Genomic DNA, 26,787 nt, shown 5'->3' with positions numbered 1-26,787 from the left:
ATCCTTGAAGAAGCTCAGACTTCAACTCATCAACTCGAGCTGGAGTTCCTCGTTTGCTATAGATCTGGTCACTACAAACTACAATGGGGTCCACCAGTTCCCACATACAACAACGTACAACAAATTGTCTTGCCCTGCATCTCTTATTTTATTTACGTAGTTCTTGACATTTTTAACATTCCTACTGGTCTTTTAGTTTGTAATCTGTAAATATTTCTCCTACTTGTCTTTAATATGAAAGTAACCTATAACAGATAGCCAAATTAGCAGCTACTACCAACCAACGTACTGGTGCTTTCCTGTGATATCACTCCTTGTTTTGTGCCAGGCCTCGACCTGGTCTTCAGTCTATCATGGTAAAAAAAGTCCTTATAAACCTAAGTAGCCAGAAATGATGTCAACAGACTATTTTAAGAAAACAAGAAAGTTGTAGGCAACAAGAAGATTTTCAACAAAATGTCATGTAAGATTATGCATCTGTGGCTCTCAAATAAGAGATGAAATAGGGTGACCAAGAAGGGAGATGAATAGGACATCTGTCCCAAGCTAGGGATCCTTTTTATTTGCAAATTGTGACCCAGTTATGTAATCAGACACCACTTTCTTATTGTACATTGTAGCTTGAGCAGCAGAACAAATATGGATTAAACATAATGCAGCTCTCTTGGGAGGTAGATTATGGCTAGAAATGTCCCATGCAAGTAAATTTTAAAAAGAAACATATTTTAAGGTCTCCTCAAAGGTGAGGAGGGCAAGATCATTCCCTCAGAACTTACAACGTGATCAAATGTTTCCTTGAGCGCAGCCCCTCTCAACACCCTCCAAAGACCACCTTGGCAGTTCACCACCACCTTGAGGGCTACTAGGGATGGGCAACAAATGCTGGCCCAGCCTGGAAAGACCATATCCTAATAGGGAATAAGAAAAATCTACAAACTACTCTCACCATTTAACTGATGCTGATTGATCCTGCAAGCCCTGAACTGTAAGTTCTTCCTTCAGTCTTCTGCTGCTCCCTCCAGCAAAGTAACATATCTGGCAGAGTTTGGGAGAGGGTCCAACGCAATTTTGATGGAGAATGAAATCAAAGCATGTGTAGAATTTTAGAATATTTATGAGAATATACAGAGTAATATACAAGTTCATGTTGTCTATATGGATTTTAGTAAGGCTTTTGACAAGGTCCCTCACGGTAGGCTCCTTCACATGATTAAGATGCACGTGGATCATGGTGACTTAGCTGCTTGAATTCAGAACTGGCTTGCACATATATGGCAGAGGGTAGTGGGAAAGGATGTTTTTCTGGCTGCAGGTCCATGGCTAGTAGTGTTCCGCAGGGATCCATACTGGAACCTCTGTTGTTTCTGATCTATAAAAATGACTTGGATGAAAATGTAGATTGGTGGGTTAGTAGGTCTGCAGACGATACAAAGATCAGTGGAGTTGTGGATAGTGTAGAAAGATATCAAAGGATACGTTGGGATATAGATCAGTTGTAAATATGGGCACTGAAATGGCAGACTTAATTTAATTCAGGTAATTGTAACGTGCTGCACTTGGGGAGATCAAACATTAAGGACAAATATACAGTTAATGGCAGGATCCTGAACAGCACTGATGTACAGAAGGATCTTGGTGTTCAAGTCCATTGCTCCCTGAAAGTGGCCACACAAGTACATAGGGTTGTAAAGAAGGCATATGGTATAAAGAGTATTGGTCGGGAATTGAGTACAAGAGTCGGGTTGTCATGCTGCAGCTTTATAAAACTTTGATTAGGCCACACTTAGAGTATTGCATTCAATTCTGGTTGTCACATTACAGGAAGGATGTGGAGGCTTTGGAGAGGGTGCAGAAGAGGTTTAACAGGATGCTGCCTGGATTAGAAGGTATGAGCTATAAGGAGAGGCTAGAAATACTAGATAGAAACTGAAAGAACTGTGATTGCTGTAAATCAGAAACAAAAACAGAAGTTGCTGGAAAAGCTCAGCAGGCCCGGCAGCCTTCGGGTTTGGTGACCCTTCTTCAGAATGTTAACTCTGATTTCTCTTCACAGATGCTGCCAGACCTGCTGAGCTTTTCCAGCAACTACTGTTTTTGTTTCTAGAAAAACTAGGGTTGTTTTCTCTGAAACGGCAGAGGCTGTTAGTAAGTAAGTTAATTAGTAAGAGCAACCTCAAGTTTTTGGTTGCCTATCGTTTTAGTTTTTCACTTTATTCTGACCTTAACCTACACTGTAGTAATGAAGTTCAATGCAAACTCAAGGAACATTGCCTCATCTATCACTTGCGAAAATTAAAGATGACTGTAAATAAACTAAATTCAACAATTTCAGGTGTAACTTCTGTCCCCTTTCTATCAGCAAGGATTCTGGTTTTAACCAACTGATTACGTGAATTAAATTAAGTCTTCCATTTCACTGCCCATATCTACAACTGATCATATCCCAACGTATCCTTTGATATCTTTCTACACTATCCACAACTCCACTGATCTTTGTATCGTCAGCAGACCTACTAACCCACCAATCTACATTTTCATCCAAGTCATTTATATAGATCAGAAACAACAGAGGTCCCAGTATGGATCCCTGCGGAACACTACTAGCCATGGACCTGCAGCCAGAAAAACATCCTTTCCCACTACCCTCTGCCATATATGTGCAAGCCAGTTCTGAATTCAAGCAGCTAAATCACCATGATCCACGTGCATCTTAATCATCTGAAGGAGCCTACCGTGAGGGACCTTGTCAAAAGCCTTATTAAAATCCATATAGCCAACATGTACTTGTACCTTTAGACCCATTTTTAGTTTAATTACTTGTCTGTAATATGTCTTTTTGCCTTGCACAATCATGCCTTTTATCATTTAATCTATCCTGACCTTCACCTCATCACAGACCATTCCTTTACATTTTTTTCTCTGTCATTGTCTCTATTCACCCCTTTGGGGTGGGACGATGGCTCAGTGGTTAGCATTTCTGCCTCACAGCACCAGGGATCCAGGTTTGATTCCACCCTCAGGTCTGTGGGGATTTTGCAAATTCTCTCTTGTGTCTGCATGGGTTTCCTCCCCTAGTCCAAAGATGTGCAGGTTAGGTGGATTGGCCATGATAAATTGCCCATAGTGTCTAGGGTGGGCAGATTAGCCATGCGAAATGCAGGGTTGTAGGGATAGGGTGGGTCTGGGTGGGATGCTCTTTGGAGGATTAGTGTGAACTCGATGGGCCGAATGGCCTGCTTCCCCACTATAAGGATTCCATTTCTGTAAAATTGTTCTATCTCTAACGTGTTTTACCAATTCTGACAAAATGTATTTGACCTAAAATATTCTCTGTGTACATTCGCTGCTCAACCTGCTGAGCATTTCTGGCATTTTCTGTCCTGATTTCAGGCTTCCAGCATCTGCGGTATTTCACTTTTAAAATTGAGCAGGTAAAGTAGAACTGAACTTCTTTGTCTGGAAGTCCAAATACACATTTTGAAGCTGCCCATGTTGCAGCTTTTTAAATTGTTTAACGATTAAAAAGTAAATTGGGAAAAATCCTTTATCTTGACAAATATACAATGCAGCAACATTCCAGAAACAATTCTCTCTCCAGATTCTCCGCTCAGCCCTCTCTGCAACATGCCGGCACCTCCACTCCCTCTCCTCATCCCTCCCCCAACTCAAGGCCCCCCTTTCCCAAACTTGCAGAAGACCTCTACTCTTCGATATTCGCTGGGGAGTAGGATGGAGGATTGGATAGGGAGAGGTGTGGGGAGCCACCCAGAATCCATGCACTGAACAAACGACTTTTCAACTTCATATTGGAAATTAAAAATCATAAGTTTGCAAGATTCTCCTCTACTCACCTCCAGTCGGATAACCCAGTCAGCATTCATAATCTGTGCCCTGTTTCTGGCCACCTCCAGGCTCCCCACGCTGCCACCGCCATTACTCACATGCAGACCTCATCTTGCACTAGGCCTCTCTGGTCTGACACCACTTCTGATTTGGATGCCGCTTCCGGTTCCAGTCTGGCACTCAAGCCTCAGCAACCATCGACCGTGACCCACAGGAACTTACTTTCAACCTCAATCTTTGCTCTGGTTGACTCCACAAACGCTGCCCTAGATTCCACGGCTGAAAGGACAGGAACCTGCCTCGACTGGCTTGCAACATCCGCCTCGATACTGGGCTCTGCCCACTCTCCAATCAACACACTATCCCCTGGGTCACTTCTGGGTCCTCCTGCCCACTTGCAGCTAAATAGCACACCTCTCCCTCGTTATTTGTTCATCCCCACAATACACTCTACCCCTCCACCTCTCCTCCCTCCTGTCTACCTCACTTCTCCCCCACTCCACTCCCCATCCAATCCTCCATCCTACTCCCAGTGAATATCGAAGAGTAAAGGTCTTCTGCAAGTTTGGGAAAGGGGGGCCTTGAGCTGGGGGAGGGATGAGGAGAGGGAGTGGAGGTGCCGGCACATTGCAGAGAGGGTTGAGCGGAGAATCCGGAGAGAGAATTGTTTCTGGAAGCATTGAAGGTGCTGCAAGTATGCAGCATCAAAGGTAGGTCCAAATTTTGAAGGTTTAAAATGTACCTGTCGGCCTTGAGGGATGAGATGGTGGCGAAGACAGGAGCTGAGGAAGGTCACGTGGCTATAGTAGTGGGTTTGTTTCATGGTGTGGTCGAGGAGCTGAAGGGCTGCAGAGGTCACAGCAGTGTGGCAGTAAGAAAGGGACTCATTGAGTTCATGTCTGAGGGAGGCAGAGAACCTCTTCAAAGTGGGCATCCTTTGAAGAGACTTTGCAGTGATAAAACTTGGTTAGAGACAAAAAAATTGCAGATGCTGGAATCCAAGGTAGACAAACAGGAGGCTGGATGAACACAGCTGGGCAGGCAGCATCTGGAGGAAAAGAGCAGTCAACATTTTGGGTATTACCCTTCTTCCATCCAAACATTGACTGCTCCTTTCCTCCAAATGCTGCCTGGTGTGCTGTGTTCTTCCAGCCTCCCGTTGTCTACCTTGAGGGGAAGAATGTCCTATTCCTGCTTCCAATTCTGTTGTTTGTACTGCAGTTGGCTCATCTTCCACCACTCTCCAACACCTCTAATGTAGTGCTTTCCTTCTTGCCTCAGAGGAGCTAAGACAGTCTGCACACTCCTCTGGCTATCTAGCTGTGAGGATTTTGGCAGTCAGCCACTGAGGTGGAGCTACCCTAGTCACCAATCTGCCAATTAAGAAATAAACTCGCACACTATCTGTACCTCCTCTCCCTGTGCTATAGAGCTAGTATCATTGTGCAAAAGAACACATACCTCTTGCATGCACTGTATGTGGGTCTCACTAGGATGTTGACCATTTTCTTACAGCTGCTCACCGTGAACATAACACATAGTTGAGGTAATAAACACAATTAAACTAAAATAAAAATTACTGGAGAAACTCAGCAGATCTGGCAGCATCTGTAGACAGAAAGGAGAATTAATGTTTCAAGTCAGTTATACCCTGTTTTTGTTTCAGATCTTCAGCATCTGTAGTACTTTGTTTTAACATAATTAACCCCTCTGTTTACAGTGTACGAGTTTGTGATGCCTCAGGGAACGCAGTCAGATGGTCACATATTTGCTGCTATAAGCTTAAGTACTCAGTTTCAAAGAGATACTCTGCTTCACTATTGTGGAGCAAACCTGCAGGGTGACCCATGTACAGACAGTTTTGGCTCTGACACTGCCTCATGCACACCAGTGCCAGTAATAAGTACCTTATCTAGACAAAGATGAAAATAATAGAAGGCAGAAAGTTACAAAGTAAAATTAAACAAGAGAGAGAAAATGGAACAGAATATTTTTAAATTTTACCATCTGTTTTCTGACCTCTTTACCCATGTGAATGCATTGACATCACAAGAATTGCATCAGAAGATTTTAGCTTTTGTCAGGCACTTCTGACATGCATTCACAGATATTCTGATTTTCGTTGTCATTTGCTGCATAAAGGAGGTCATTTCAACCATGTGACTGAATAAATCCACACATCTTTCAATCACACAGCAGTTATCTTACCATATCATATATATTTAATGATGAAGAAGTAAACAATACAGTTTAAAATTATCATGTTACTTCTACTAGATCCACAAAGAATTGCCTATTACATAGAATTACATATACCACTGAAACAGACCATTCAGCCGAATTGGTCTACAGCAGTGATATGCTCTACACAAATCTTCTTCCACCCCTGTTAATTTAACCATTAGTGTGATCTATTCTTTTACTCCAATCTATTTATCTGGTTGCCCACTAAGTACGTCTTTGCTACTCATCTCAATCCTTGTAGAGCTGCACCTTCTAGCTGCTATCTGGGTAATTATCACAAAAGAAAAATACAATAAATAACTACTTGTCTGAAGCATAGAAGGAAATGGGAAATTAAATGCAGCAAATTTATCACTGTTGTTGTCATCGGTCCCTTGGAATTGAGGATGACATTTGTCAGGCTAATAAGTCTTCAGATGATAGAGGAGTCCAATTTTGGATTCACATGTTTTCTGCAGTAGAAGCATTTTGTTGCATGAGGAAGTGAAATTCACAGCCCTAGGATGACTTCCTTCTCACCCCCTCTATTGTCATCATTCCACCTCATGTTTAAGGTCACTGAGCCTTAAAGTGGCTTGAACCTTGACGGTTCAGGATATGTCATGCTGAGAGTTTGACAGGTACTACTCCCAGTCAGTGGGGTTAATGCCTTCTTGCTTTAAAGCAATGTTAAACATATTCTTATACTTCTTCCCTTGGCTGTCTTTTCCGTATTGGCCAACAGACAGCTTGGCAAAGAAAATCTGCAAAGAGAAGTGGTTTGCAGCCATCTGGCTGCAATGGTCGTCCCTCAGAATTGGTTCTTCGTGACCAAAGGTTTGATGCTGGTTGATGCTGCTTCATGGTGGATGCTTGTATTGATCCTAAAATTATACAGTCATACAGCATGGAAACAGACTCTTTGGTCCAACTCATCCATATAGACCATTTATCCCCATTTGCATGTGTTTTAGCCCAAATTCCTCCAAAGCTTTCCGATTCACATACCTGTCCAAATGTCTTTTAAATGTTGTAACTGTACTTGCATCTACCACTTTCTCTGGCAGTTCATTCTACATACCTTCCCGTCTAATCCCCAGAATTCAACATAGGCATGTTTAGTGGAAGCGCTCAATTATCTTAATTGGCAGATGGTTTAAGTTTTGCTGTAGTAAAAAAAAATGGAGTCAACACCACAGCCTTGTATACCAGGACCTCTGTCGACTTCCAGCGGTCAAAAGTACGTTTTTTGCAATTTGAAGAAAACAGTGCTGGCACAGTTGACTCAAGGATGGATTTCTTAGTTGATGATGGGGAGATACGGCTGCCTAGATATGAGAAGTGCTGCACATGCTCTGGAGGCTCCCAGTCTTTGTTGACACAAGAGATGCTCATGTGGCCCAGGGAAGGTTGGTGGATGATCTTCCATTTGTCTTTTCCTTCATAGATGCCGCCAGACCTGCTGAGCTTTTCCAGCAACTTTGTTTTTGTTCCTGATTTGCAGCATCTGCAGTTCTTTTGGTTTTTATTTTCCATTTGACAATGTTTGTTTAAGTATAGGCCAGGCATCATACATGATGGTGTTCAAAAGTTTGGAAGTCTTTGCATGTCCTGTGCAGAATGAGCAAGCACACAGCAGCCATTCTCAACCTGAAGGTCACTGATGTTCATGCTGGTGAGTTTTGTTTTTGCACATAAGTGTCCATGGTTGAAAAGTTTCTCATCCAGATAAAACTGTTTCTCTCTCTACAGATGCTGCCAGACCTGATGAATTTCTCTAGTATTCTCTGTGCTTATTTCAGATTTCCAGCATCCACCGCATTAAACATCTACTTATTTCCTTCACCCATTACATCCTCAAAAAACTCCAAAAAATTCATCAACCAGGATTTCCCTTTAGTAAACGTCTGATGACTGTTTTTCATCATGCTTTGTTTATAAGTGCATTGTTAGGACTTTCTTATCAAAAACTTCTAGCATTTCCCCAACAATTGATGGACTATAGTGTCTGTTTTTTTCTCTCTTTCTCTGGCCTTTCTTGAAAATCAGTATAAGACTTGCCAACTTCCAATTTGGCAGTTTTATTCTGAAATCTAAGACATTCTGGAAATCATTGCTGATGTATTCACTAACTTTGCAGCTATCTTCTTTCAAACCCTAGGCTGTAGGCCATAGTCCCTGGGATGTGTTAGATTTTAGTTCTCCTTTTTCTCTGGTGATATTAAGTTCCTTAATTTCCTCACTATATTTAGCCCCTATGTTAGAATCGATTTCTGGAATGAATGTTGTACTGTGTTTCGTATATTCAGGATAACACAAAATACTCATTCAATGCATCTGCCATTTTTTCATTCCCTTTGATAATTTCTCTTGTCTATGCTTTAAAGGGGCCAATAGCTATTCTCTTCCATTGTATGCTTACGTACGGAAAACAACCCCTTACAATCTGCTTTATTACTTCTGAATAGTTCAAACTTGTATTCTACTTTCTCAGTTCTTAACAAATTTTTAGTAGCTCTTTGCTAGTTTCTAACACACTCTTAAGCCTCAGGCTTGACTTTTCTTTTGCAACATAATAGGCATCTTTTAAATGAAATGTTTCCTTCAACTTCCTGAGTGAGTGATGAGTCTTTTTTGCTCAGTTTTTCTGTTTCATTGGAATGTACACTGGTTCAAAATTCTGAATTGCTTCTTTTTTGAAAATTTGTTCAAGGTATGTGGGTATCATTGGCTGGACTAGCATTTAGTGCCTGTTCCTCATTACACCTTCAACCAGTGGCTTTCTAGGGACATTTCAGAACAAAAGTTAAGAATGAAACACTTTGTCCTGTGAATCATGCATAGGCTATTACCAGGTAAGGATGACAGATGTCATTCCTTAAACAACATTCCTTTTTAGTTCACTCGTGGGATGTTGCCCTTGAGAAGGTGGCAGTGAGCTGCTTTCTTGAACCACTGCAGTCCATATATAGTAGGTTGACCCACCTTGCCTTTAGGGAAGCAATTCCAGGATTTTGACCCAGCAACAGTGAAGGAATGGTGATGTATTTCCAAATCAGGATGGTGAGTGGCTTGGAGGGGAATATGCAGGTGGTGGCATTCCCATGTATCTGCTGCCCTTGTCCTTCTAGATAGAAGTGGTCATGGATTGGAAAGTGCTGTCTAAGGATCTTTGGTGAATATCTACAGTGTATCTTGCAGATAGTACACATTGCTGCTACTGAGCATCAGTGGTGGAAGTGGATGCTTGTGGATGTGGTGCCAATCAATGTTTTGTCAAGCTTCTTGAGTGTTGTTGGAGCCACACCTATCCAGGCAAGTGCGGAGTATTCCATCACACTTCTAACTTTTGCCTAGTAGATGATGGATAAGCTTTGGGGAGTCAGGAGGTGAGTTATTTGTCACAGTATTCCTAGTCTCTGACCTGTTTGCAATCACTCGGTTTATGTGGAAAGTCCAGTTGAGCTCCTGGTAGCCCCTTTGATTTTGATAGTGGTGGATTCAATTATGGTAACACTAATGTCAAGTGACAGTGGTTAGATTGTCAAGTTGCTGTGAACTTGCCACTTGTCAGCCCAAGCGTGGATATTGTCCAGATCTTGTTGCAATTGAACTTGGATAGCTTCAGTATCTGAGAAGTTGCGAGTGTTACTGAATACCCCACATCTCACCTTATGATGGAGGTAAGGTTATTGAAAAGCAGCTGAAGATGCTTGGATCAAGGACAATATCCTGAGAAACTCCTGCAGAGATGTCCTGGAGCTGAGGTGACTGACCTCCAATAACCACAACCAGCTTCCTATGTGCCAGATATGACTCCAACCAGCAGAGAGTTTGACTCTTGATGCAGAGTTTTGCTAGGGCTCCTTGATGCCATTCTTGGTTGAATGTAGCACTGATGTCAAGGTAACTCCGTCTCACCTCACCTCTGGGCTTCAGCACATTATTCTATGTTTGAATAAAGAGGTCAGGAGCTGAGCAGCCCTGGCCAAACACAAGCTGGGCATCACTGAGCAGATGCTGCTTGCTAGTGCTGTTGATGACACCTTCCCTCACGTTACAGGTGATCGAGAGTAGACTGATGGGGTGGTAATTGGTCAGACTGGACTTGTCTTGCTTTTTGTGTACAGGAGATACCTGGGCAACTTCCACATTATTGTGTAGATGCCAGTGTTGTAACTGTACTGGAAGGGCTTGGCTATAGGAGCAGCAAGTTCTGGAGTACAAGTGTTCAGTACTATTACCAGAAAGCTGTCAGGGCCCATTACCTTTGTAATATCCAGTGCCTCCAACTGTTTCTTGATTTCACATGGAGTGAATCAAATTAACTGAAGATTGGTATCTGTGATGCTGGGGATGATTGGAGGAGGCCAAGATGGATCATCCACTTGGCACTTCTTGCTGAAGATTGCTGCAAATGCAGCAAACTTATCTTTTGCACTGATATGTTGGCCCCATCCAACATTGAAGATGGGTATTTGTGGAGCAACCTCCTCCAGTGAGTTGTTTATTTGTCCACCACCATTAATGACTGGCAGAACTATAGAGCTTAGATCTGATCCATTGGTTGTGGGATTGCTAAGCTCTATCTGTCACTTTGCTATTTGGCATGCAAGTAGTCCTGTTCAGTAGCTTCACTAGGTGGACACCTCTTTTTTAGGTATGCCTGGTACTGCTTCTGGCATGCCCTCACTAAACTAAGGTTGATCCCCTGATGATGGTAATGATTGAGTGGGAAATGCCAGGCCATGAGGTTGGAGATTGTGCTGGAATTCTACTACTGCTAATGGCCCACAGCACTTCATAGATGCCCAGTCTTGAGCTGCTAGATCTATTCGCAATCTGTCCCACTTAGCACAGTGATAATGCCACACAATACAATTGAGGATATTCTCAATGTCTTTGTTTCCACATGAACTGTGCAATGGTCACTCTTACCATTGCTGTCATGGACAGATGCACCTGCAGATGACTCATCGGTAAGGTTAAGGTCAAGTACGTTTTCCTCTCCTGTAGGTTCCCTCACCACCTGCCGCAGACCCAGTCTAGCAGCTACATCCTTTAGGATCCAACCAGCTCAATTAGTAGTGCTGATATTGAGCCACTCTTGGTGGTGGATACTGAAATCCACCTCATTGCTTCTTTCAAATGTTGTTCAACATGGAGGATTCATCAGCAGAGGAAGAATGGAATGTAGTAATCAGCAGGAGGTTTCTTTGCCCATGTTTAACATGAAGACATGAGACTTCATGGGGTCTAGAGTCAATGTTGAGGATTCCCAGGGTAACTCCCTACTGATTGTATACCACTGTGCCCTGATGGTGGGACATATCCAGGGATGGTGATGGTGGTATCTGGAACATTGTAAGGTACGACTCCGTGAGTAAGACAATGTCAAGCTGCTGCTTGACTAGTCTGTGAGACAGGTCTCCCAATTTTGGCACTAGCCCCTAAGTGTTAGTAAGAAGGGCTTTGCAGGGTTGACAGGGTTGTTTTTGCCATTGCCATTTCCAAGTATAAGTCGATGCCAGATGACCTATCAGTTTCATTTCTTTGTTGAGACTTTCTGATGATTGATGCAATTGAGCGGCTTGATAGATCACTTCAGAGGGCTGTTCAGAGTCAACCACAGTGCATGGTTGTGGAGCTGCATGATGCCAGACCATGTGAGGATGGCAGATTTCCTTCCTTGAAGCCAGATGCAGTTTTTAAACAATCAACAGTGGTTTCATGGCCATAAATAGATTCTTAATTCCAGACTCCTTTTTTATTGAATTCAAATTCCACTACCTGTCATAGCAGGATTCAAACTCTGGATTAGTAATCTAGCGATAATACCACTGGGCCATCACCTCACCTTAGTGAACCAGATAGATCTTTATAACAATTGCCATCAAGGTAATTTTTGTGAATTCCACACTTTTTTTCAATTTGAATTTAATTTCATTTACTTAAACATAGCTAAAATGAGCCAAGGGCTGAATCTTACGTCTTTTTGACTAAGTGCAAATTGGGTCGCGTGTTTTATCAGGATTCTCACCGCAAGGCCCATTGAGATTTCTCACCATTTCTTACCAAATCCACCTCATTAACTACGTACCGTGCCCCTATGGCAAACATCCAAATCTAACTACATCCTACAATGTGCCATTCCCAAAACAACTCATCACTAAGCAGATGTCCACTGGATGATTGCCATTCTCTTATGCCTGGGCCTTCATTGAGATTCCACAATGTACCAGGACGAGAATTGTCCTTCACTGGAGTACGATGGCACAGCAGCCACAAAGCCATGATGCCCATGGCAGATTGCTGATATTCACCAGCACAGACAACCTCATTCTCTCCCCTGTCATTGTTTAACCACCAGGCCACACGATTTATGTGTCCTTTGATACATCCATCTAAACACCTTCTCTGAGTCCTCAAATCTCTTTCCCCAATGCCCATTGATCATCAGAATCTTCCAATGGTCTAGCAGTGAAACATCACATACAGGTAAACATTCAAACAAGTTCAAACCTGAGTTTTAATTGACAGCTAATAAAAGAGAGCACAAAGGAAATGAATACAGGCTGCAGTTCACATCCATAATGAGAACCAAATGTTGGGATCTTAATCTTAACAATCTATGATAGTCTTCTGCATCCAGCTTACATTTACTAAAATTGGGTGTCAGTCAGGGCCTGTCTTTCTTGTAGGACACAATGCAGTTGTATTTTTTCATCTACAAAGAGGGCTTCCTTCAGCAACGTCCTCAGCTTTCTCCTCAGATGACTGCTCCTGCTCCCCAGCTCCTTAGCATCTACCACATCGCATCATTGCTCACTCCAATTGTGCAGAACACAGCATGCCAGGTTGGTAAAGTACTCACTGTCCAGACTGTAGCGTAAGTCCCTCCTAGACCACTCCAAATTGTGTAACCAAACCTTCAGCAGTCCTGTTGTCTGTTCAACCATCATCTTCAGCAGTCCCTTGCAGATGAGGATGACTCTTCCACTCTTGGGGAGAGTTCATAGGTGGTTGTGCAAACCAATACAGCTACCACGGGCTCTGTTACACTTGGGGCAGGTGGTGGTCACAGGAAAGGGTGGGTGGGGTATTGATTTGGCAGCGCGCTCCTTTCGCCGTTTTCGTCTGGCTTCCATTTTTCCCCGGTGGCAAGTCTCGAGGTGCTCAACGCCTTTCCAGATTATTCTCCTCCACTTTGGACAGTCTTGATTCCCAGGTATCTGTGGGAATACCGCATTTCTCCAGTGAGGCCTTGAGGGTATCACTGAAGCTCTTTCTCTGTCCACCTGTGGCTCACCTGCCATTTCAAAGCTGAGAGTGCAACACCTGTTTGGGGAGTCTCGTGTCAGTCACGTGGACAATATGGCCAGCCCATGATTGCCGTTCAAGGGTGGTCAGTGCCTCTATGCTGGAGATGTTAGCTTGGTCGAGGATGCTGGTGTTGATGCGTCATTTTCTCCTCCCAGCAGATTCGCAGGATCTTGCACAGGCTGCGTAGATGGTACTGTGTCAGTGTCTTGGGGTGTCTCCGTAGATAGTCTACATCTCAGAGCCATACAGGAGGGCGGGAACTACCACAGCTCTGTAAATCATGATCTTGAGGTGTCGGATCTGATGTTGTTGTTCTCGAATACCCTTTTCTTCAGATGGGTGCATAGCATACTGGAGACAATGCTGGATTTCTTCATCAATAGCTGCTTTGGCCAACTGGACACCTCCGAGATATTGGAAGTGGTCAACGCTCTCTACAACCTTCCCCTAGACTTGATGAATGGGGGTTTGTCCCACAATGTCAGGCCAGGTTGATGAAGGACCTTTGTCTTGTGGATGTTCAGGATGAGATCCACCATAGCCTTGGTCACAGCATGCACACCAACCTGGTGAAGGTGGCATGCCGGCTGAGTGACCAACATATTATATCCAAAAAGGAGTGTATGCTGTGCTCTGACAGCCTTCTCATTCCAGATCCACTTAAACCATTCCACTTCCCATTGCATTAATGAGAGTCCAGTAATGTTCCCCTCGTTCCACTGCATCCTGAGAAGTTCCACAGATGTTGGGGCACTTTTGGACAACATTCACCTTCTTTTAAGTTATTGCCGCTGAAATCAGCAACATTGAAATGACAATGTTAGTTTGACTAGCACCATTCGCATACTGCAATTGCCTTTGACCAACATATGCTGCATAGGCACTATAACCTATGCTTCAACTACTTTCCACTTCAATGTCGTAATGTCCAGAAGACATGGATCCTGGACTTTGACTCTGCCAACCCTGGGTGTTGTCTGAGCCATTTTTCACTTGTACTGTGCGTCTAAAGAATGGCAACCGATGGCAGGGAATGCAACACATGGTGGACACTCGTTGACCGGTATCCCCCAAAGTCTCCATGTCTCCTTTTACCTCACACTTCCCTGACAGTCAATTTGCATCCATCCTGCCAATGTGAGACAAGCAAAACTGAATTTCGCCTCAAATGTTCTCACTGAACCACAACATTACAACCTAATGATGACCACCCTACTCTTCTATGGTCCCCTTGTGGATGCCATAGCAGGCACTGCCAATAATCTCTCCTCCCACAGCCTAATATGCCCTCCAATGTTATTCCGCATAATCCTCAATTCAACCTGAGTTCTCCCCCATTACCATCCACAAACATCTCTGCTTCATTCCTCCTCGTGATGCCTGAACAGGACCCCTAGCATCCTTTTCAACGATTGACAGAAACCAAGGATAGCATTACCTGCAGACTTCTGATCAACTTCAACAAGGAACCCATAGAGATGACTGTTCAGATCCCACTGCTGTCTTTGCAGCTCCCCAACTGATAATATGATATTCCACTAAATGTTGCTGCTGACCCTAAAGGACAGGCCATTCCTTGGACTGCAATTGGACAGATTCCCTGACAGTGTGCAAAATAAGGTGAAAACTGTCACAAAACATTCTACAAACTCGTCTTTGAGGGAACTCTTGCCAATTTCATTGTTCCAGTCTATATGATGATTAAAGACTCCCATAATTACATAACAATAGTCTTCTTACATGCTCCAATACTTTCTCAACTAATATTCTGTCCAACATTATAACTACCATTAAGGAGGCATAAACTATTCCACCCAGTGTTTTCTAACTATTGCTATTCCCAATCTCTAACCATAATGATTCAACTTCATGCTTTTCTGAGGCCAGTCTCTTTCTTCGAATGTCTTCATTTCACAGTTTCCTATTAGGGTTACCAATCCTCCTTTTCCATTCTGTCTGTGTCACTGTCACTGTGTACTTTGGAATTTTTTTCCCCACTATTGATCAATGTGTAACCACGTCTCCGCAATGGTGATTGTATCTAAATAATTTACCTTTATTTGTGCTACTAGTTCATCTGTCATATTACAAATACTTTATGTATTCAAATAAAGAATCATTTTTTACTTCTATTTCCTGCAATGACCTTGTTTGCTGAAGCTTAGCCTTCTACAGAATTATTTCTGCAGATTGTTAAATGTTCAACCACACAAGCTCATTACCATGCACAATTCTTCAGATGCTAAAACAATCTAAGTCCAAATGCAGCAAGATGTGGAGAACATTCTGGCTTGGATTGGTAAGTGGCAAGTAGAGTCAAGGAGTCCTACAGCACAGAAGAGGCCCTTCGGCCCATCAAGTTTATGTTAATCCATCTACAATAAATCCACTTTCCGGCAGTTGGCCCATAGCCTTGAATGTTATGACATTTCAAATGCTCATACACGTACTTTTTAAAAGGTTGTGAGGTTTCCGGCCTCTACTGACCTTCCAGGCGTGCATTTCAGATTTCTACCACCTTCTCTGTGTAAAATGTTTCCTCAAAGCCCCTTTAAACTTTCCTTCCTTCACCTTAAAACTATGACCCTCATTACTGACCCTAGCATTCACATCCCTCGCAAGCAATGAATATTTTCAACAAGACAGAATCTAATTATTTGCCCTGGACATTCAATGACATTACCAATCACTGAATCACCCACTATCAGTACTTTGGAGGCTTAACATTGAACAAAATTCAAACTCAACCAGCCATATAAAAACTGTGGCTACAAGAACTGTCCAGAGACTGGGGATTTTGTGGCAAGTGACTCGTCTCCTGTCTCTCCCCATTACGAGGCACAAGTCAGGAATATGAAGAAGTTCTCTCCACTTGTCTAGATGGTTACAACTCCAACAACACTCAAGCAGCTTGACATTATCCAGAATAAAGCAGCCTGCTTGTTCGGTAACTCATCCATCACTTCAAAAAATTATACCTCCCACTTATAATGCACAGGGACACCAGGGTGTAGCATAATCAAAGCTGCACTGCATAATTAACTTGCTAGGCGTTCTTCAGCAACATCTTCCAAACTTGTGACCTAACTTCCTTTCTAGTTGCATGGTGAATGTACCTACACGTCATAGACTGCAGTTCAAATTCTTGTATGTGGTTAGGGATGGGCTACGAATACTAGACTTGTCATAAATGCTGACCTATTAAAAATAAAAGTATACATTTCTAAAACTACTACAACCAAATACAGTGGTCTTTCGCAAGGGACTATAAAAACTAAAAATAAACTGATCTGAATCACTCTTTATGAAAAAGCTTTCTTGTTTCAGTTAATATTACTTTATCAAGTGCTTACACAAAAAGAACATCTGTTGGCCTACTTTTTTTGCTGATTAAAATAAAATAAGATCTATTGGGGTCGATGAGTAGGAAACATAACATACTTGAATCTTTACAATTTAATTAGATGAAATCAAATTTTTAATTCCCAGACATTTCATTTGCTTGGTATCTATTCATCTAGTGAATAAAACACCAAAGAACATCAATATATTATCAGTGCTTAAATTTACAATAAATTTTATGCACTATTAAGGATTTATATTTTCAGTATTGCTTTAACTTAAGTATGGTTAAAATTAATAGCTAAGTAATATGGGAAAATACATACATATGGGTAATAAAGCTGGCCAGCCAGCAAAGTCCAAATCCTATGAGTGAATAAAAAAAATGGTGGATGGATTCGCTTATAAATTTACAAAGGTGCCTTAAAAGTTGTTGTATGATGAATTAATAATTCCTGGAAATTTAAAGTGTTCTGTACTTGTAAACTACTGACTACAGCATGAGGGTGGCATGGAGACTTGGGGTCAGCATGGTGGCTCAGTGGTTAGCACCGCTGCCTCATTGTGCAGGGTTCAATTCCATCCTTGGACAACCATCTGTGTGGAGTTTGCACAGTTTCCCCATGTCTTGCATGGGTTTACTCCTGTTGCCCTGGTTTCCTCCCACAGTCCAAAGATGCACAGGTTAGGTGGATTGGCCATGCTAAATTGCCCATAGGGTCCAGGGATGTGCAGGCTAGGTGGATTAGCCATGGGAAATGCAAGGTTACAGGGATAGGGTTGGGGAGAGGGTCTGGATGAGATGCTCTCTGGACGGTTAGTGTGGACTTGATAGGTCAAATGGCCTGCTTATTGTAGGGATTCTATGATTCTATTAGTTAGAATTTAGAATTTCTTGTCATGTGTACTCTTATAAGAAAAATACAACAAAAAGTGTTTTAAGTCCTCTTACCATGGTGCCTGTATTAATGACAGAAATCAGCAGTAAAGTCATAAGTAACAATAAAAAGCAAATTTAAGACAAAAGTCCATCACAGTCCATCTAACGGCTCCTACCTTCAAAGGAAGCTGATCAAAAGGCAAAACACACAGCCGGAATAAGACCATCAAACACCAGCACGAAACCAACAAGCCGGGCCGCTGGAAAAACTGGGCCATGTGAATATGTTGTGAAAACTGGCTTTGCAGGTTGCAATGCTTTCAACACAAAGGTACACTGCTACTTTCTGTTACATCAGCCCATATCACTTTACCCTCTCAATCAGACCTCTTATATTCCTTGAAATTTGCTAATTTATTATGTAATCATGATTGCCAGCTTCACCTCTCATTAATCATAATGTCTTATTAAGCCACTACTTCCAGATAGAAAATATATCCTCAGAAACATTGGGACAATTAATTTTAAACACCTTGTGGAATGCAAACTTATGTTCATCATAACCTTGCTCGGATAACTGAAAGATTTATATGGTGAAAGCTAAGTAAATGAGTAAGTAATTTCTCTATTGCGACAAAAGGTTCCTGCTTTGCAGCAGTAGAAAAGTGACAGTGTAAGTGTGCTCAAGTTTCAGTATAAAGTTTTAGTACCCAAAATCTCTCAGCCAAGAGGGCATCTCCAGCTTTCACTTGCTGCTAGTGATTCAGCAATCTTCCAGCAGACATTGTCCTAATTGGATATTCATTCTCATTGTCATGTTACGATAGTGGATGAATGCTTTCCAGAAGGCCTAAAGAGCTAGCAGCTCTGGACCCTCAATATCCACACTGAAAGAAGGAGACTCTGAGACAGGTGAAGGACCATGAGGGCACCTATTATTCCCAATAAGGTACATTGTATTCAAAGCTTTTAAAATATAAACGGTACTTAATGCAGAAACTTCTAGAACTGACTTTTCTTGTTAAAGTGGACATTAATTGGCTACACAAGATGACCACTGACAGTCACTTGACTTGATCTGTGGATTCAAAAGCTGCCACACTACCTCAAAAGATCAAAGTGACACCCCAGATGAGTATGTTATCCATGCAAATCATCTGAATTACAACTTTTTTTTTAATTTCTAAATTGTGAAAGTGCACTTTTTAAAATTATGTTTCTGGGATACGTGTAAGTCAGTGAGTGAGTGACAGAGAGTCAGATTTTCCAGTTTAACGCGTGAAGTTTGCTTGTTGGTTATTCAAATTGTTCATAAACTCAGAGGCTAATAAACACATACCTCTTCCTTTTCAAAAAGCATACTGACTAAGTGTAGTCAGGGAAGACCATACAACCATAAGAAATAGGAACAGGAATATGCCATGCAGGCCCTCCAGCATGCTCTGCCATTCAATAGTATCAGGCTGATTTAACTTTCCTTAAGTGCACTTTCCTGCTTTTTCCCCATAACCCTTGATTCTCCCACTGATCAAGAATCTATGGGAACAAGAGTTTCCGCCTTCTTTAATCCCTATCTATAACAGCACCTGAACTTAGAAGGACTCTCAGAGATAATTATTAGATCCCTATAAGCAGAGAGGAAACACCTAAGGCAAATAAAGATAGAAAGTGCTGGAAATGCACAGCAGGTCTGGCAGCATTTGTACATCGAAAAGAGAGTTAACGTTATTAGTTCAATCTGACTTCACCAAAACTTCCAAATTCCCTCTAGAGGAACTGTTTCAATTTGTATACGACCTTTTCTGTCGATAGCATCCCCCATCCCTTGATACATGGACTCGATGACTGCCCTCTGTGCTGTAAATAATGCTACCACCTATAACTGTGTAATCCTGTAAGACCGTTTGATAATCTGCAAATCATCTTGACAAGCATGGCCATTCTAGGTCCCTCTATAGTGAAAGTTTTTTTGCCTAAGATTCCAATTTCAGCCATAATTTTCTTTAAAAAAGCCACAAATCGTGCTATTAGAGCCTGTGAATGCTAAGTGACAACAGTCCATCTTCTCTTTATTTGTCATGTTGCACAACCCGATAATACAATTCTTCAACCATAGCACTGAAGACAGTCAATTTGCACCCACGCGCATCTTTGACCATACTAAGTTACAGCCCAGCACCGAACTGGATTCAGAATTGGCTGACCCTTAGAAGACAAAGGGTGGTAGTGGACGGAAAATATTCAACATGGTGCTCAGTTACGAGTGGTGTACCACAAGGATCTGTCCTGGGTCCTCTTCTATTTGTGATTTTTGTAAATGATTTGGATGAAGGAGTGGAAGGGTGGATTAGCAAGTTCGCGGACGATACGAAGGTGGGTCGCATTGTAGACAGTGCAGAGGGCTGAACTAGGTTACAAAGGGACATTGATAGGATGCAGAGCTGGGCTGAGAAGTGGCAGATGGAGTTTAACACTGAAAAGTGTGAGGTGATTCATTTTGGAAGGATAAACTTGAAAGCAGAATACAGGGTTAACGGAAAGATTCTTGGCAGTGTGGAGGAGCAGAGGGATCTTGGAATTCATGTTCATAGTTCCCAGGTGGATAGAGTTGTTAAGAAGGCGTATGGTGTGTTAGCTTTCATTAATAGAGGGATCGAGTTCAAGAGCCGTGAAGTTATGCTCCAGCTATACAAAAGCCTGGTTCGGCCACATCTGCAGTATTGTGTCCAGTCTGGTCACCTCATTACAGGAAAGATATGGAGGCGTTGGAAAAGGTGGAGAGGAGATTTACCGGGATGTTGCCTGGAATGGAGGGAAGGTCTTAGGAGGAATGGTTGAGAGAGCTAGGGCTTTGCTCTTTAGAACGATGAAGGATGAGAGGTGACTTGCTAGAGGTGTACAGAGGTATTGATAGAGTAGACAGCCAGAGACTTTTTCCTAGCGTGGAGGTAGCTTTTATGAGGGGGCATAGTTTTAAAGTGAGTGGAGGTAGATACAGGGGAGACGTCAGAGGTAGGTTCTTTATTCAGAGAGCGGTAGGGGCGTGGAATGCATTGCCGGAGAGGGTAGTGGAGTCGGCCTCATTAGGGGCACTTAAGCGGCTATTAGATAGGCATATGGATGATAGTATAAGGTAGGGGTGGAGGTTAGATAGACCTTAGGAGTAGGGTAAAAGTTTGGCACAACATCGTGGGCCGAAGGGCCTGTACTGTGCTGTACTATTCTATGTTCTATGTTCTAAATGAATAGCAGGAGCTGTCATACATGGAGTTGTATCTCAGAGAAAAGTCACATTCAGATAACACAGTCATTGTACATTTACAACTAACAGTAAGAGTATTCCTGGGCAAACAAGTCCAGGTAACTCGCACATGTAGTTGTAGAAACATCTAATAGATGGTAGTGACATCATCTAACACCAACTTCACTTCCTCCTCTGGTTGGATAAATGTTTAAAAGAAACACAGTTTGTATGCATTTATTATATATCTTTAGTTAGGGGAAGCACAAGGACAAAACGTATTGAACACTACTGAAAAGTAGTGTGTAGCTGGGCCCACAGGAGATAATGCTTTGTGTCAAGGGTATTCTTTTATGATTACATGATGCAGATACTTAACTAAATATTCTTTTTTACATGTTTCCTTATGACTGTTCCTTATGTTAGGAATGCCATTTGTCTGAGTTAGAGACTCTAACTCTAATCCTATTCTCTGTGTTCTATCACTGGTTGGTGCTGCCTATCTTCCCTCACTTGTTCTATGGCAAGGCCTTTTTAATGAGCAAAAATGTGCAACACGCAATAGTAAATTTGACAACTTAGTTAGATTGGATTTAACATTCTCCTGTCTGTCAAGACATTTAAACCTTTGCTTCAAGTTACTGTCTGGCCCATCAAAACGATGCTGGCAATGTGCACCTCATTCTATCAGTTACCAGCTGTTGTCCACCAGTCTTTCAATTGCAAAAACAGTCAACGTTTCAGTTGGTATTAGTTCCCCAACAGCTCTCCATCCAGTTTTCCTGGCTATTGAAATAATGGTGACACAATGGATTGGCAAAAATGAACAAACCATGGTAACTGCTAGAGTAATCAACATGCACTTCATGATTCAATGCTGAGGTCACAGACCAACTGCACATGGAGTGGAACCCCTTTCTATTCTTATGCAGAGCAATAATAGGGAATACTTTTTGGTCTGCAAATTAAGGGAATCCAGACAGACTGTATGATTGCAAGGCTCTCTCACATCTTCCACCTGGAGATATAAAAATCAAATGGTTGAATGAATGACTGACTGATTTGGAAGTTATCCCCAGCTGGTACTTAGAGAAAATCTCTAAGAAGCATGAAACTTCAATGTAGTAGTTACTTTTATAAAAACCAACACATTCAGTATGTGTTTATGCATCTGTATGCTTAAAATTCTATACAAGAAAATTAATGTAGAAAGTGTTGAGATTTTAATTTCTTGTGGAATAATTTCAGGTCAGAATTTACATTTTGTTGTTACAATAGTCTGGACAAATTTAATTTGGTGATCAGGTGGTCAAACCAATCCAAGAGGTAACATGGCCATGTGTTATTTATAAAGCCACTTAATAAATCAGTTTAAAATTCTTTATAACATTGTCACAATAGCATTGAAGTGTACTTCGCTCTCCTCACCACAAAGTCAAACTCTTAACTTGACCCATCTCCAACCCCTCTCCTACAATTTCTTACTGACGCTGTTCTTCTCCCCTCCCTCCTCAGCTTATGCTAGCATTCTTCTCTTGTTTGATCTGTTTCCAGTTGAAACAGGTGCTCTCTCCCTATTCCTTTGCTCCAGTCCAAGCTAGCTTTCTTTCTACATGTACCCTAATAAATGATAGCACTAATCGTTCCTCGTCAGATTATGCTGGCACACTTCACTCACCTCAACTTTTCAAGCCACCTGTCCCAATCAGTTTAAAGAATAATTGTCTACACCCTCCTCGGTTCATATTGGTTTTATCCTGCTCTCTAGGTGCTAGTCTAAACATCTAATTATTGCTGCTGTCCCAGTGGCTTTAACACCACTGCATACTGCAATGGAAATGCCTGACCTCAAACATACTCAAATGAACATGAGCAATAAGTTTTGCTATCAGCACCTAGAAGCAAGTATGCTAGTTGTCTTTGCGTTCATTCACGAGACAAACAAGTAGAAATTCAACATTGCAGCAGCTGAAGATTTGAACAATTCAACACTGTTTGTCAAATGTATTTAGTTAGAATATAATCTGGGAAACAAGGCCAATTGTCTGAGTCCATACCTGCACCTGGAATGATTGCCAACTTTGTTTCAACAAGTCCCATTTTTGCAGAGGTAGCTGTAAATAAAGAGTAGAAATAGACACTGATCAGAGATTTGGTTTACATAATTTTTAGTATTGTTTAAAAAGTATTCACTTGTGCAGCCTTCATTTTTCAACATTTTCAGGTCATCCAACAATTGTATTAGCATAATTGCCACCTGCACGGTGGCTCAGTGGTTAGCACCACTGCCTCACAGTGCCAGGACCTGGGTTCAATTCCACCCTCGGGCGACTGTCTGTGTGGAGTTTGCACATTCTCCCCGTGTCTGTGTGAGTTTTCTCTGGGTGCTCCGGTTTCCTCTCACAGTCCAAAGATGTGCAGGCTAGGTGGATTGGCCATGCTAAATTGCGTGTGGTGTTCAGGGGTGTGTAGATTAGGTGGGTTATGCAGAATGGGTCTGGGTGGGATGCTCTGAGGGTCAGTGTGGGCTTGTTAGGCCAAAGTGCCTATTTCCACATTGAAGGGATATAATGATTGAATTGATAGGATCTGAAAAACCACACACCAAATATTAGAATGAGAAATATGATCACGAATTATGGATAAATAATTATGTGTATGGGCTTCTCCTACAATGTAAAAAAACTGCAATAAATGCTTACTGAACTAATCATTTGATATAAAGCTGAATTAAAACTATTTTCCACTCAAAAGTAAACACTCTTGCCACTGTATCGAATTATATCATGTTTGAATGCATTCATGTGCCAGCTCATGATGAATCATTTTGTGAATTAAGAAGATCTTGCTACACTTCCATCCAGAAAATAATATTAGATTAAAATATTTAGTACAAATTTTAAAAATATGAAAAGCTTTGATGAAATGATCAACAGAAGGCTGAACATGGAGTATTGATCTGAAATTTTCACAAATTCAAAGTGCAGCTGAAAGTTAGTAAAGTGTAATATAGATGAAGCAACTTCAAATTGTTAATCATAGAAAGCACTTTCTGAGAAGTTCCATGTCTGGCAGCCTCTGACCTGGCCATGGGTAGAACTCTAAGTATAAATGATCAAAACCTTCACCATCTATCACTTTCAGGGAAGACAATGGCATAATGATAAGACCACTGGATCAGTAATCCAACACCCCATGTAACATTTTGGATCAAATTCCACCATGACAGGTGATGAACTCTGAATTCAATAAAAATATGGAATAAAAAGCTCACCTAATGGTGACCACGCTACCACTTCTTGTTGGGAGCCCGGAGGACACCGGCTCCAGTTATCGGCTCATACAGAGAGGAGACAAGTCAATTCTCATAACCTCACAAATATCTTCATTAGTGTATTAAATAAGACACAAGTAGCTTAAATGCTTTTATCACAAAACTTAACCTTATATATTTTCCCATAAACTGAACTAGGCCCTATTTATACACCCACTGAAGTCCTCTGACATTCCCTCAGTAGTCACAGAATATAAAAGCTAATACCTGATCAGGATAGCTGCTGCTGCTGTCAAGGGCTGATGCTAGCGGGGTGCTGCACTCGATCTCATCACCACGTCCTTGACGTAGGGTCTGGTTCTGCAACGGTTGTTCTACAGAGTCTTCGCTGACTGCAGGCCCTGAGGGTCTTCTTTTTATTTTCTTTCTCTTATCTTTCACGAGTTGTGCTGCCTCCTTCCTTTTGGCTCAGGCTCATGTGCTTATCACATGACTTTACCTTCTTGCCCTGGACCAGAGACTTAGGTAGCATTACCTCATTGCTCCTTGTCCAATTAAGGTTTTTGCATTACGTCATCTTTCTTACTTTTTGCAGAACTTAGTTAATTCAAACCAGTTTAAATCAGCTCAAACTAGCATCTAGGCACAGGTCATTTTTAGTTCACAAGCTGCTTCTTTCTTCATGTCAACACCTTTGCATTCAGTACTTCCTATGTTGGCAGCTGGTACCCCTCACTCTATATTTCTGCAGCCTCCGGTTAACATCTCCCCAGGCAGTGATGTCAGCAGCTTGTACCTTTCTCTCTCTCTCTATCTCACTGCAGCCTCTGGCTAACATCTCCTCCCCTCTTGATTCAAAGATACTTATAATAGGATCACTCTCTGTCCCTTTTCTGTGGACCACTCCTCGGATTGTCAGTGTTCCCAAATGGGTGTATCACATCTACAGTGTTATGTCATTATAATATGTATAAAAACATACACATAAAAAAACGTACACAACTTAATTCACAGTGTTTGCATAACGTTACTTCTGTTTCATTATAGTCGCCACTTCCAATCTTCATAAAATTTCATTTTTCCACCTTCTAAGGTGACATATATTGACTATGACGATAACTAATGTACATAGAATCACTACTACAACAGCATGTGACAAAACTCTGACCCACTTGAACCCTGGTTCCCCAATTCCAGAACCTATCTCACAACAACTCCTCTGCTTTATCCGCCTGAGTTCTAATTATTTTAGTGTGTTCAATCCATTGATGGCTTATCTCTTTTGCCTCTCCCACTATACGCGTCTAATCTGGTGTCAGGTGTGGGATGGGAGGTAGCTCAGTGGGAACAAACCTTCATACATCTTGGTCTGTATCTGTACATCGGATTGTGAAGTTTTCTCTTATCAACTCCCTGGTTATTGATTGGGGCAGCGCTTGTCCACCAATCATCAAATCAGAGGTCACGTTATTAATAGCTACATTGTCCTTCCAGAAGGCACTGTCTCCATCCTTTGGTATAGTTCATGGCTGCTGTGGCTATGTAATATGTTTCCCCCACCAGGGCATATTGTAGAAAAGTCTGGTTGTTAACAGGCAGAATACATAATGAAAAGTTTTCATTAGTACTGAAGCCACAATCTGTAAGTCTCTGTCTCGTTACCTCGTCAGGGTAGGCCCAGTGATCCCCTCCTGAGTGACATTTTGATAAATCTATCCCTTTCTCATCACCTTCCATTACAAAAGCATGAGATGGTGAGTTACTTAAAGATATCCAAGTACCTTCACACACCCAGTTTTCCTTTCTCCTTCCTGTACCATCCGCAAAACAACCATTCGCAAAAATTTTGAAATGGGGTCTTTCCTTTCCTGTTTCCTTTGCCTCCCTGCTTTCAGACTCCATCTTACCCCTCCCACTTGTTTTGATACAAATTGGCCCTTGGGACGTTTTGCTATCATCAATTGACATTTGTTTTTCTCCCCTGATACACTAAGTTGTCTGCTAACATGGTGGCAACTTTTAATCCTTTTATAGTGATATTCCTTCCCTGTAACAACAATGTCCATCTAGTGATTCTATTTTGGCTGAGTGAACCATCCTTAATCCTTCCGTCCAGTAGTAGCTGTACGGGGGTATGTTCTGTTGGTATTGTAAATGGGTTAAGCCCCACTATGTAGGTAAAATGCTACACTGCCCAAAAAACGGCTAACAGATGTTTTTCTTATACTGTGTACCCCTGCTCTACCAGTGACAGCATGCGTGAGGCATATGCTACAAGTCTTAATTTCCCGTGCATCTCCTGTAACAAAATCACCAAGAGGGTGGTGTCTGTGGTGGCTACCTCCAATGAAAATGGAAAATTGCCTTTTCCCTGGTGACAGAATCATTCCCAAGTAAGTCACTTTCTATTTAATTATCTGTGCTTTCTTAGGGTTTACTTTCAGACCTAATTCATGCAACAACTGCAGCAGTTCACTTAGCAGCTGATAATGTACCCCTTTAGTTTCAGTTTGTAGAAGCAAGTTGTCCACAAACTGCACCAGGCACTCAGGTTTTGAGAACTGTTTTAATTCCTCTCGTAGAGTTGGTGAAATATAGATGGGGAAATATGAAATCCCTGTGGCAGGCGGTCCACGTATATTGCTGGCCTTGGAAATTAAA

The 26,787-nt window shown here is 41.8% G+C and overlaps 1 protein-coding gene across 5 annotated transcripts in view; it reads right to left on the bottom strand.

Moving 5' to 3' along the window:
- Positions 1-26,787, bottom strand: part of auh (AU RNA binding protein/enoyl-CoA hydratase) — a 941,118-nt gene that overhangs the window by 57,310 nt on the left and 857,021 nt on the right. For all 5 annotated transcript variants that reach the window (XR_007261814.1, XM_048595346.1, XM_048595345.1 and 2 more), the window contains one exon: positions 22,910-22,966. Coding sequence is in view for 4 of the 5 variants with exons in the window: in XM_048595346.1 (XP_048451303.1) it covers positions 22,910-22,966 (57 nt within the window). In the remaining variant the exon portion in view is untranslated. The remainder of the gene's footprint in view (positions 1-22,909; positions 22,967-26,787) is intronic.

This window comes from Rhincodon typus, chromosome 3, assembly GCF_021869965.1.
Source record: "Rhincodon typus isolate 14 chromosome 3, sRhiTyp1.1, whole genome shotgun sequence".
NCBI classification, from domain to species: Eukaryota; Metazoa; Chordata; class Chondrichthyes; order Orectolobiformes; family Rhincodontidae; genus Rhincodon; species Rhincodon typus.
Note: the sequence above shows the minus strand (reverse complement) of the source record. Positions and strands in the feature narration are given on the sequence as shown.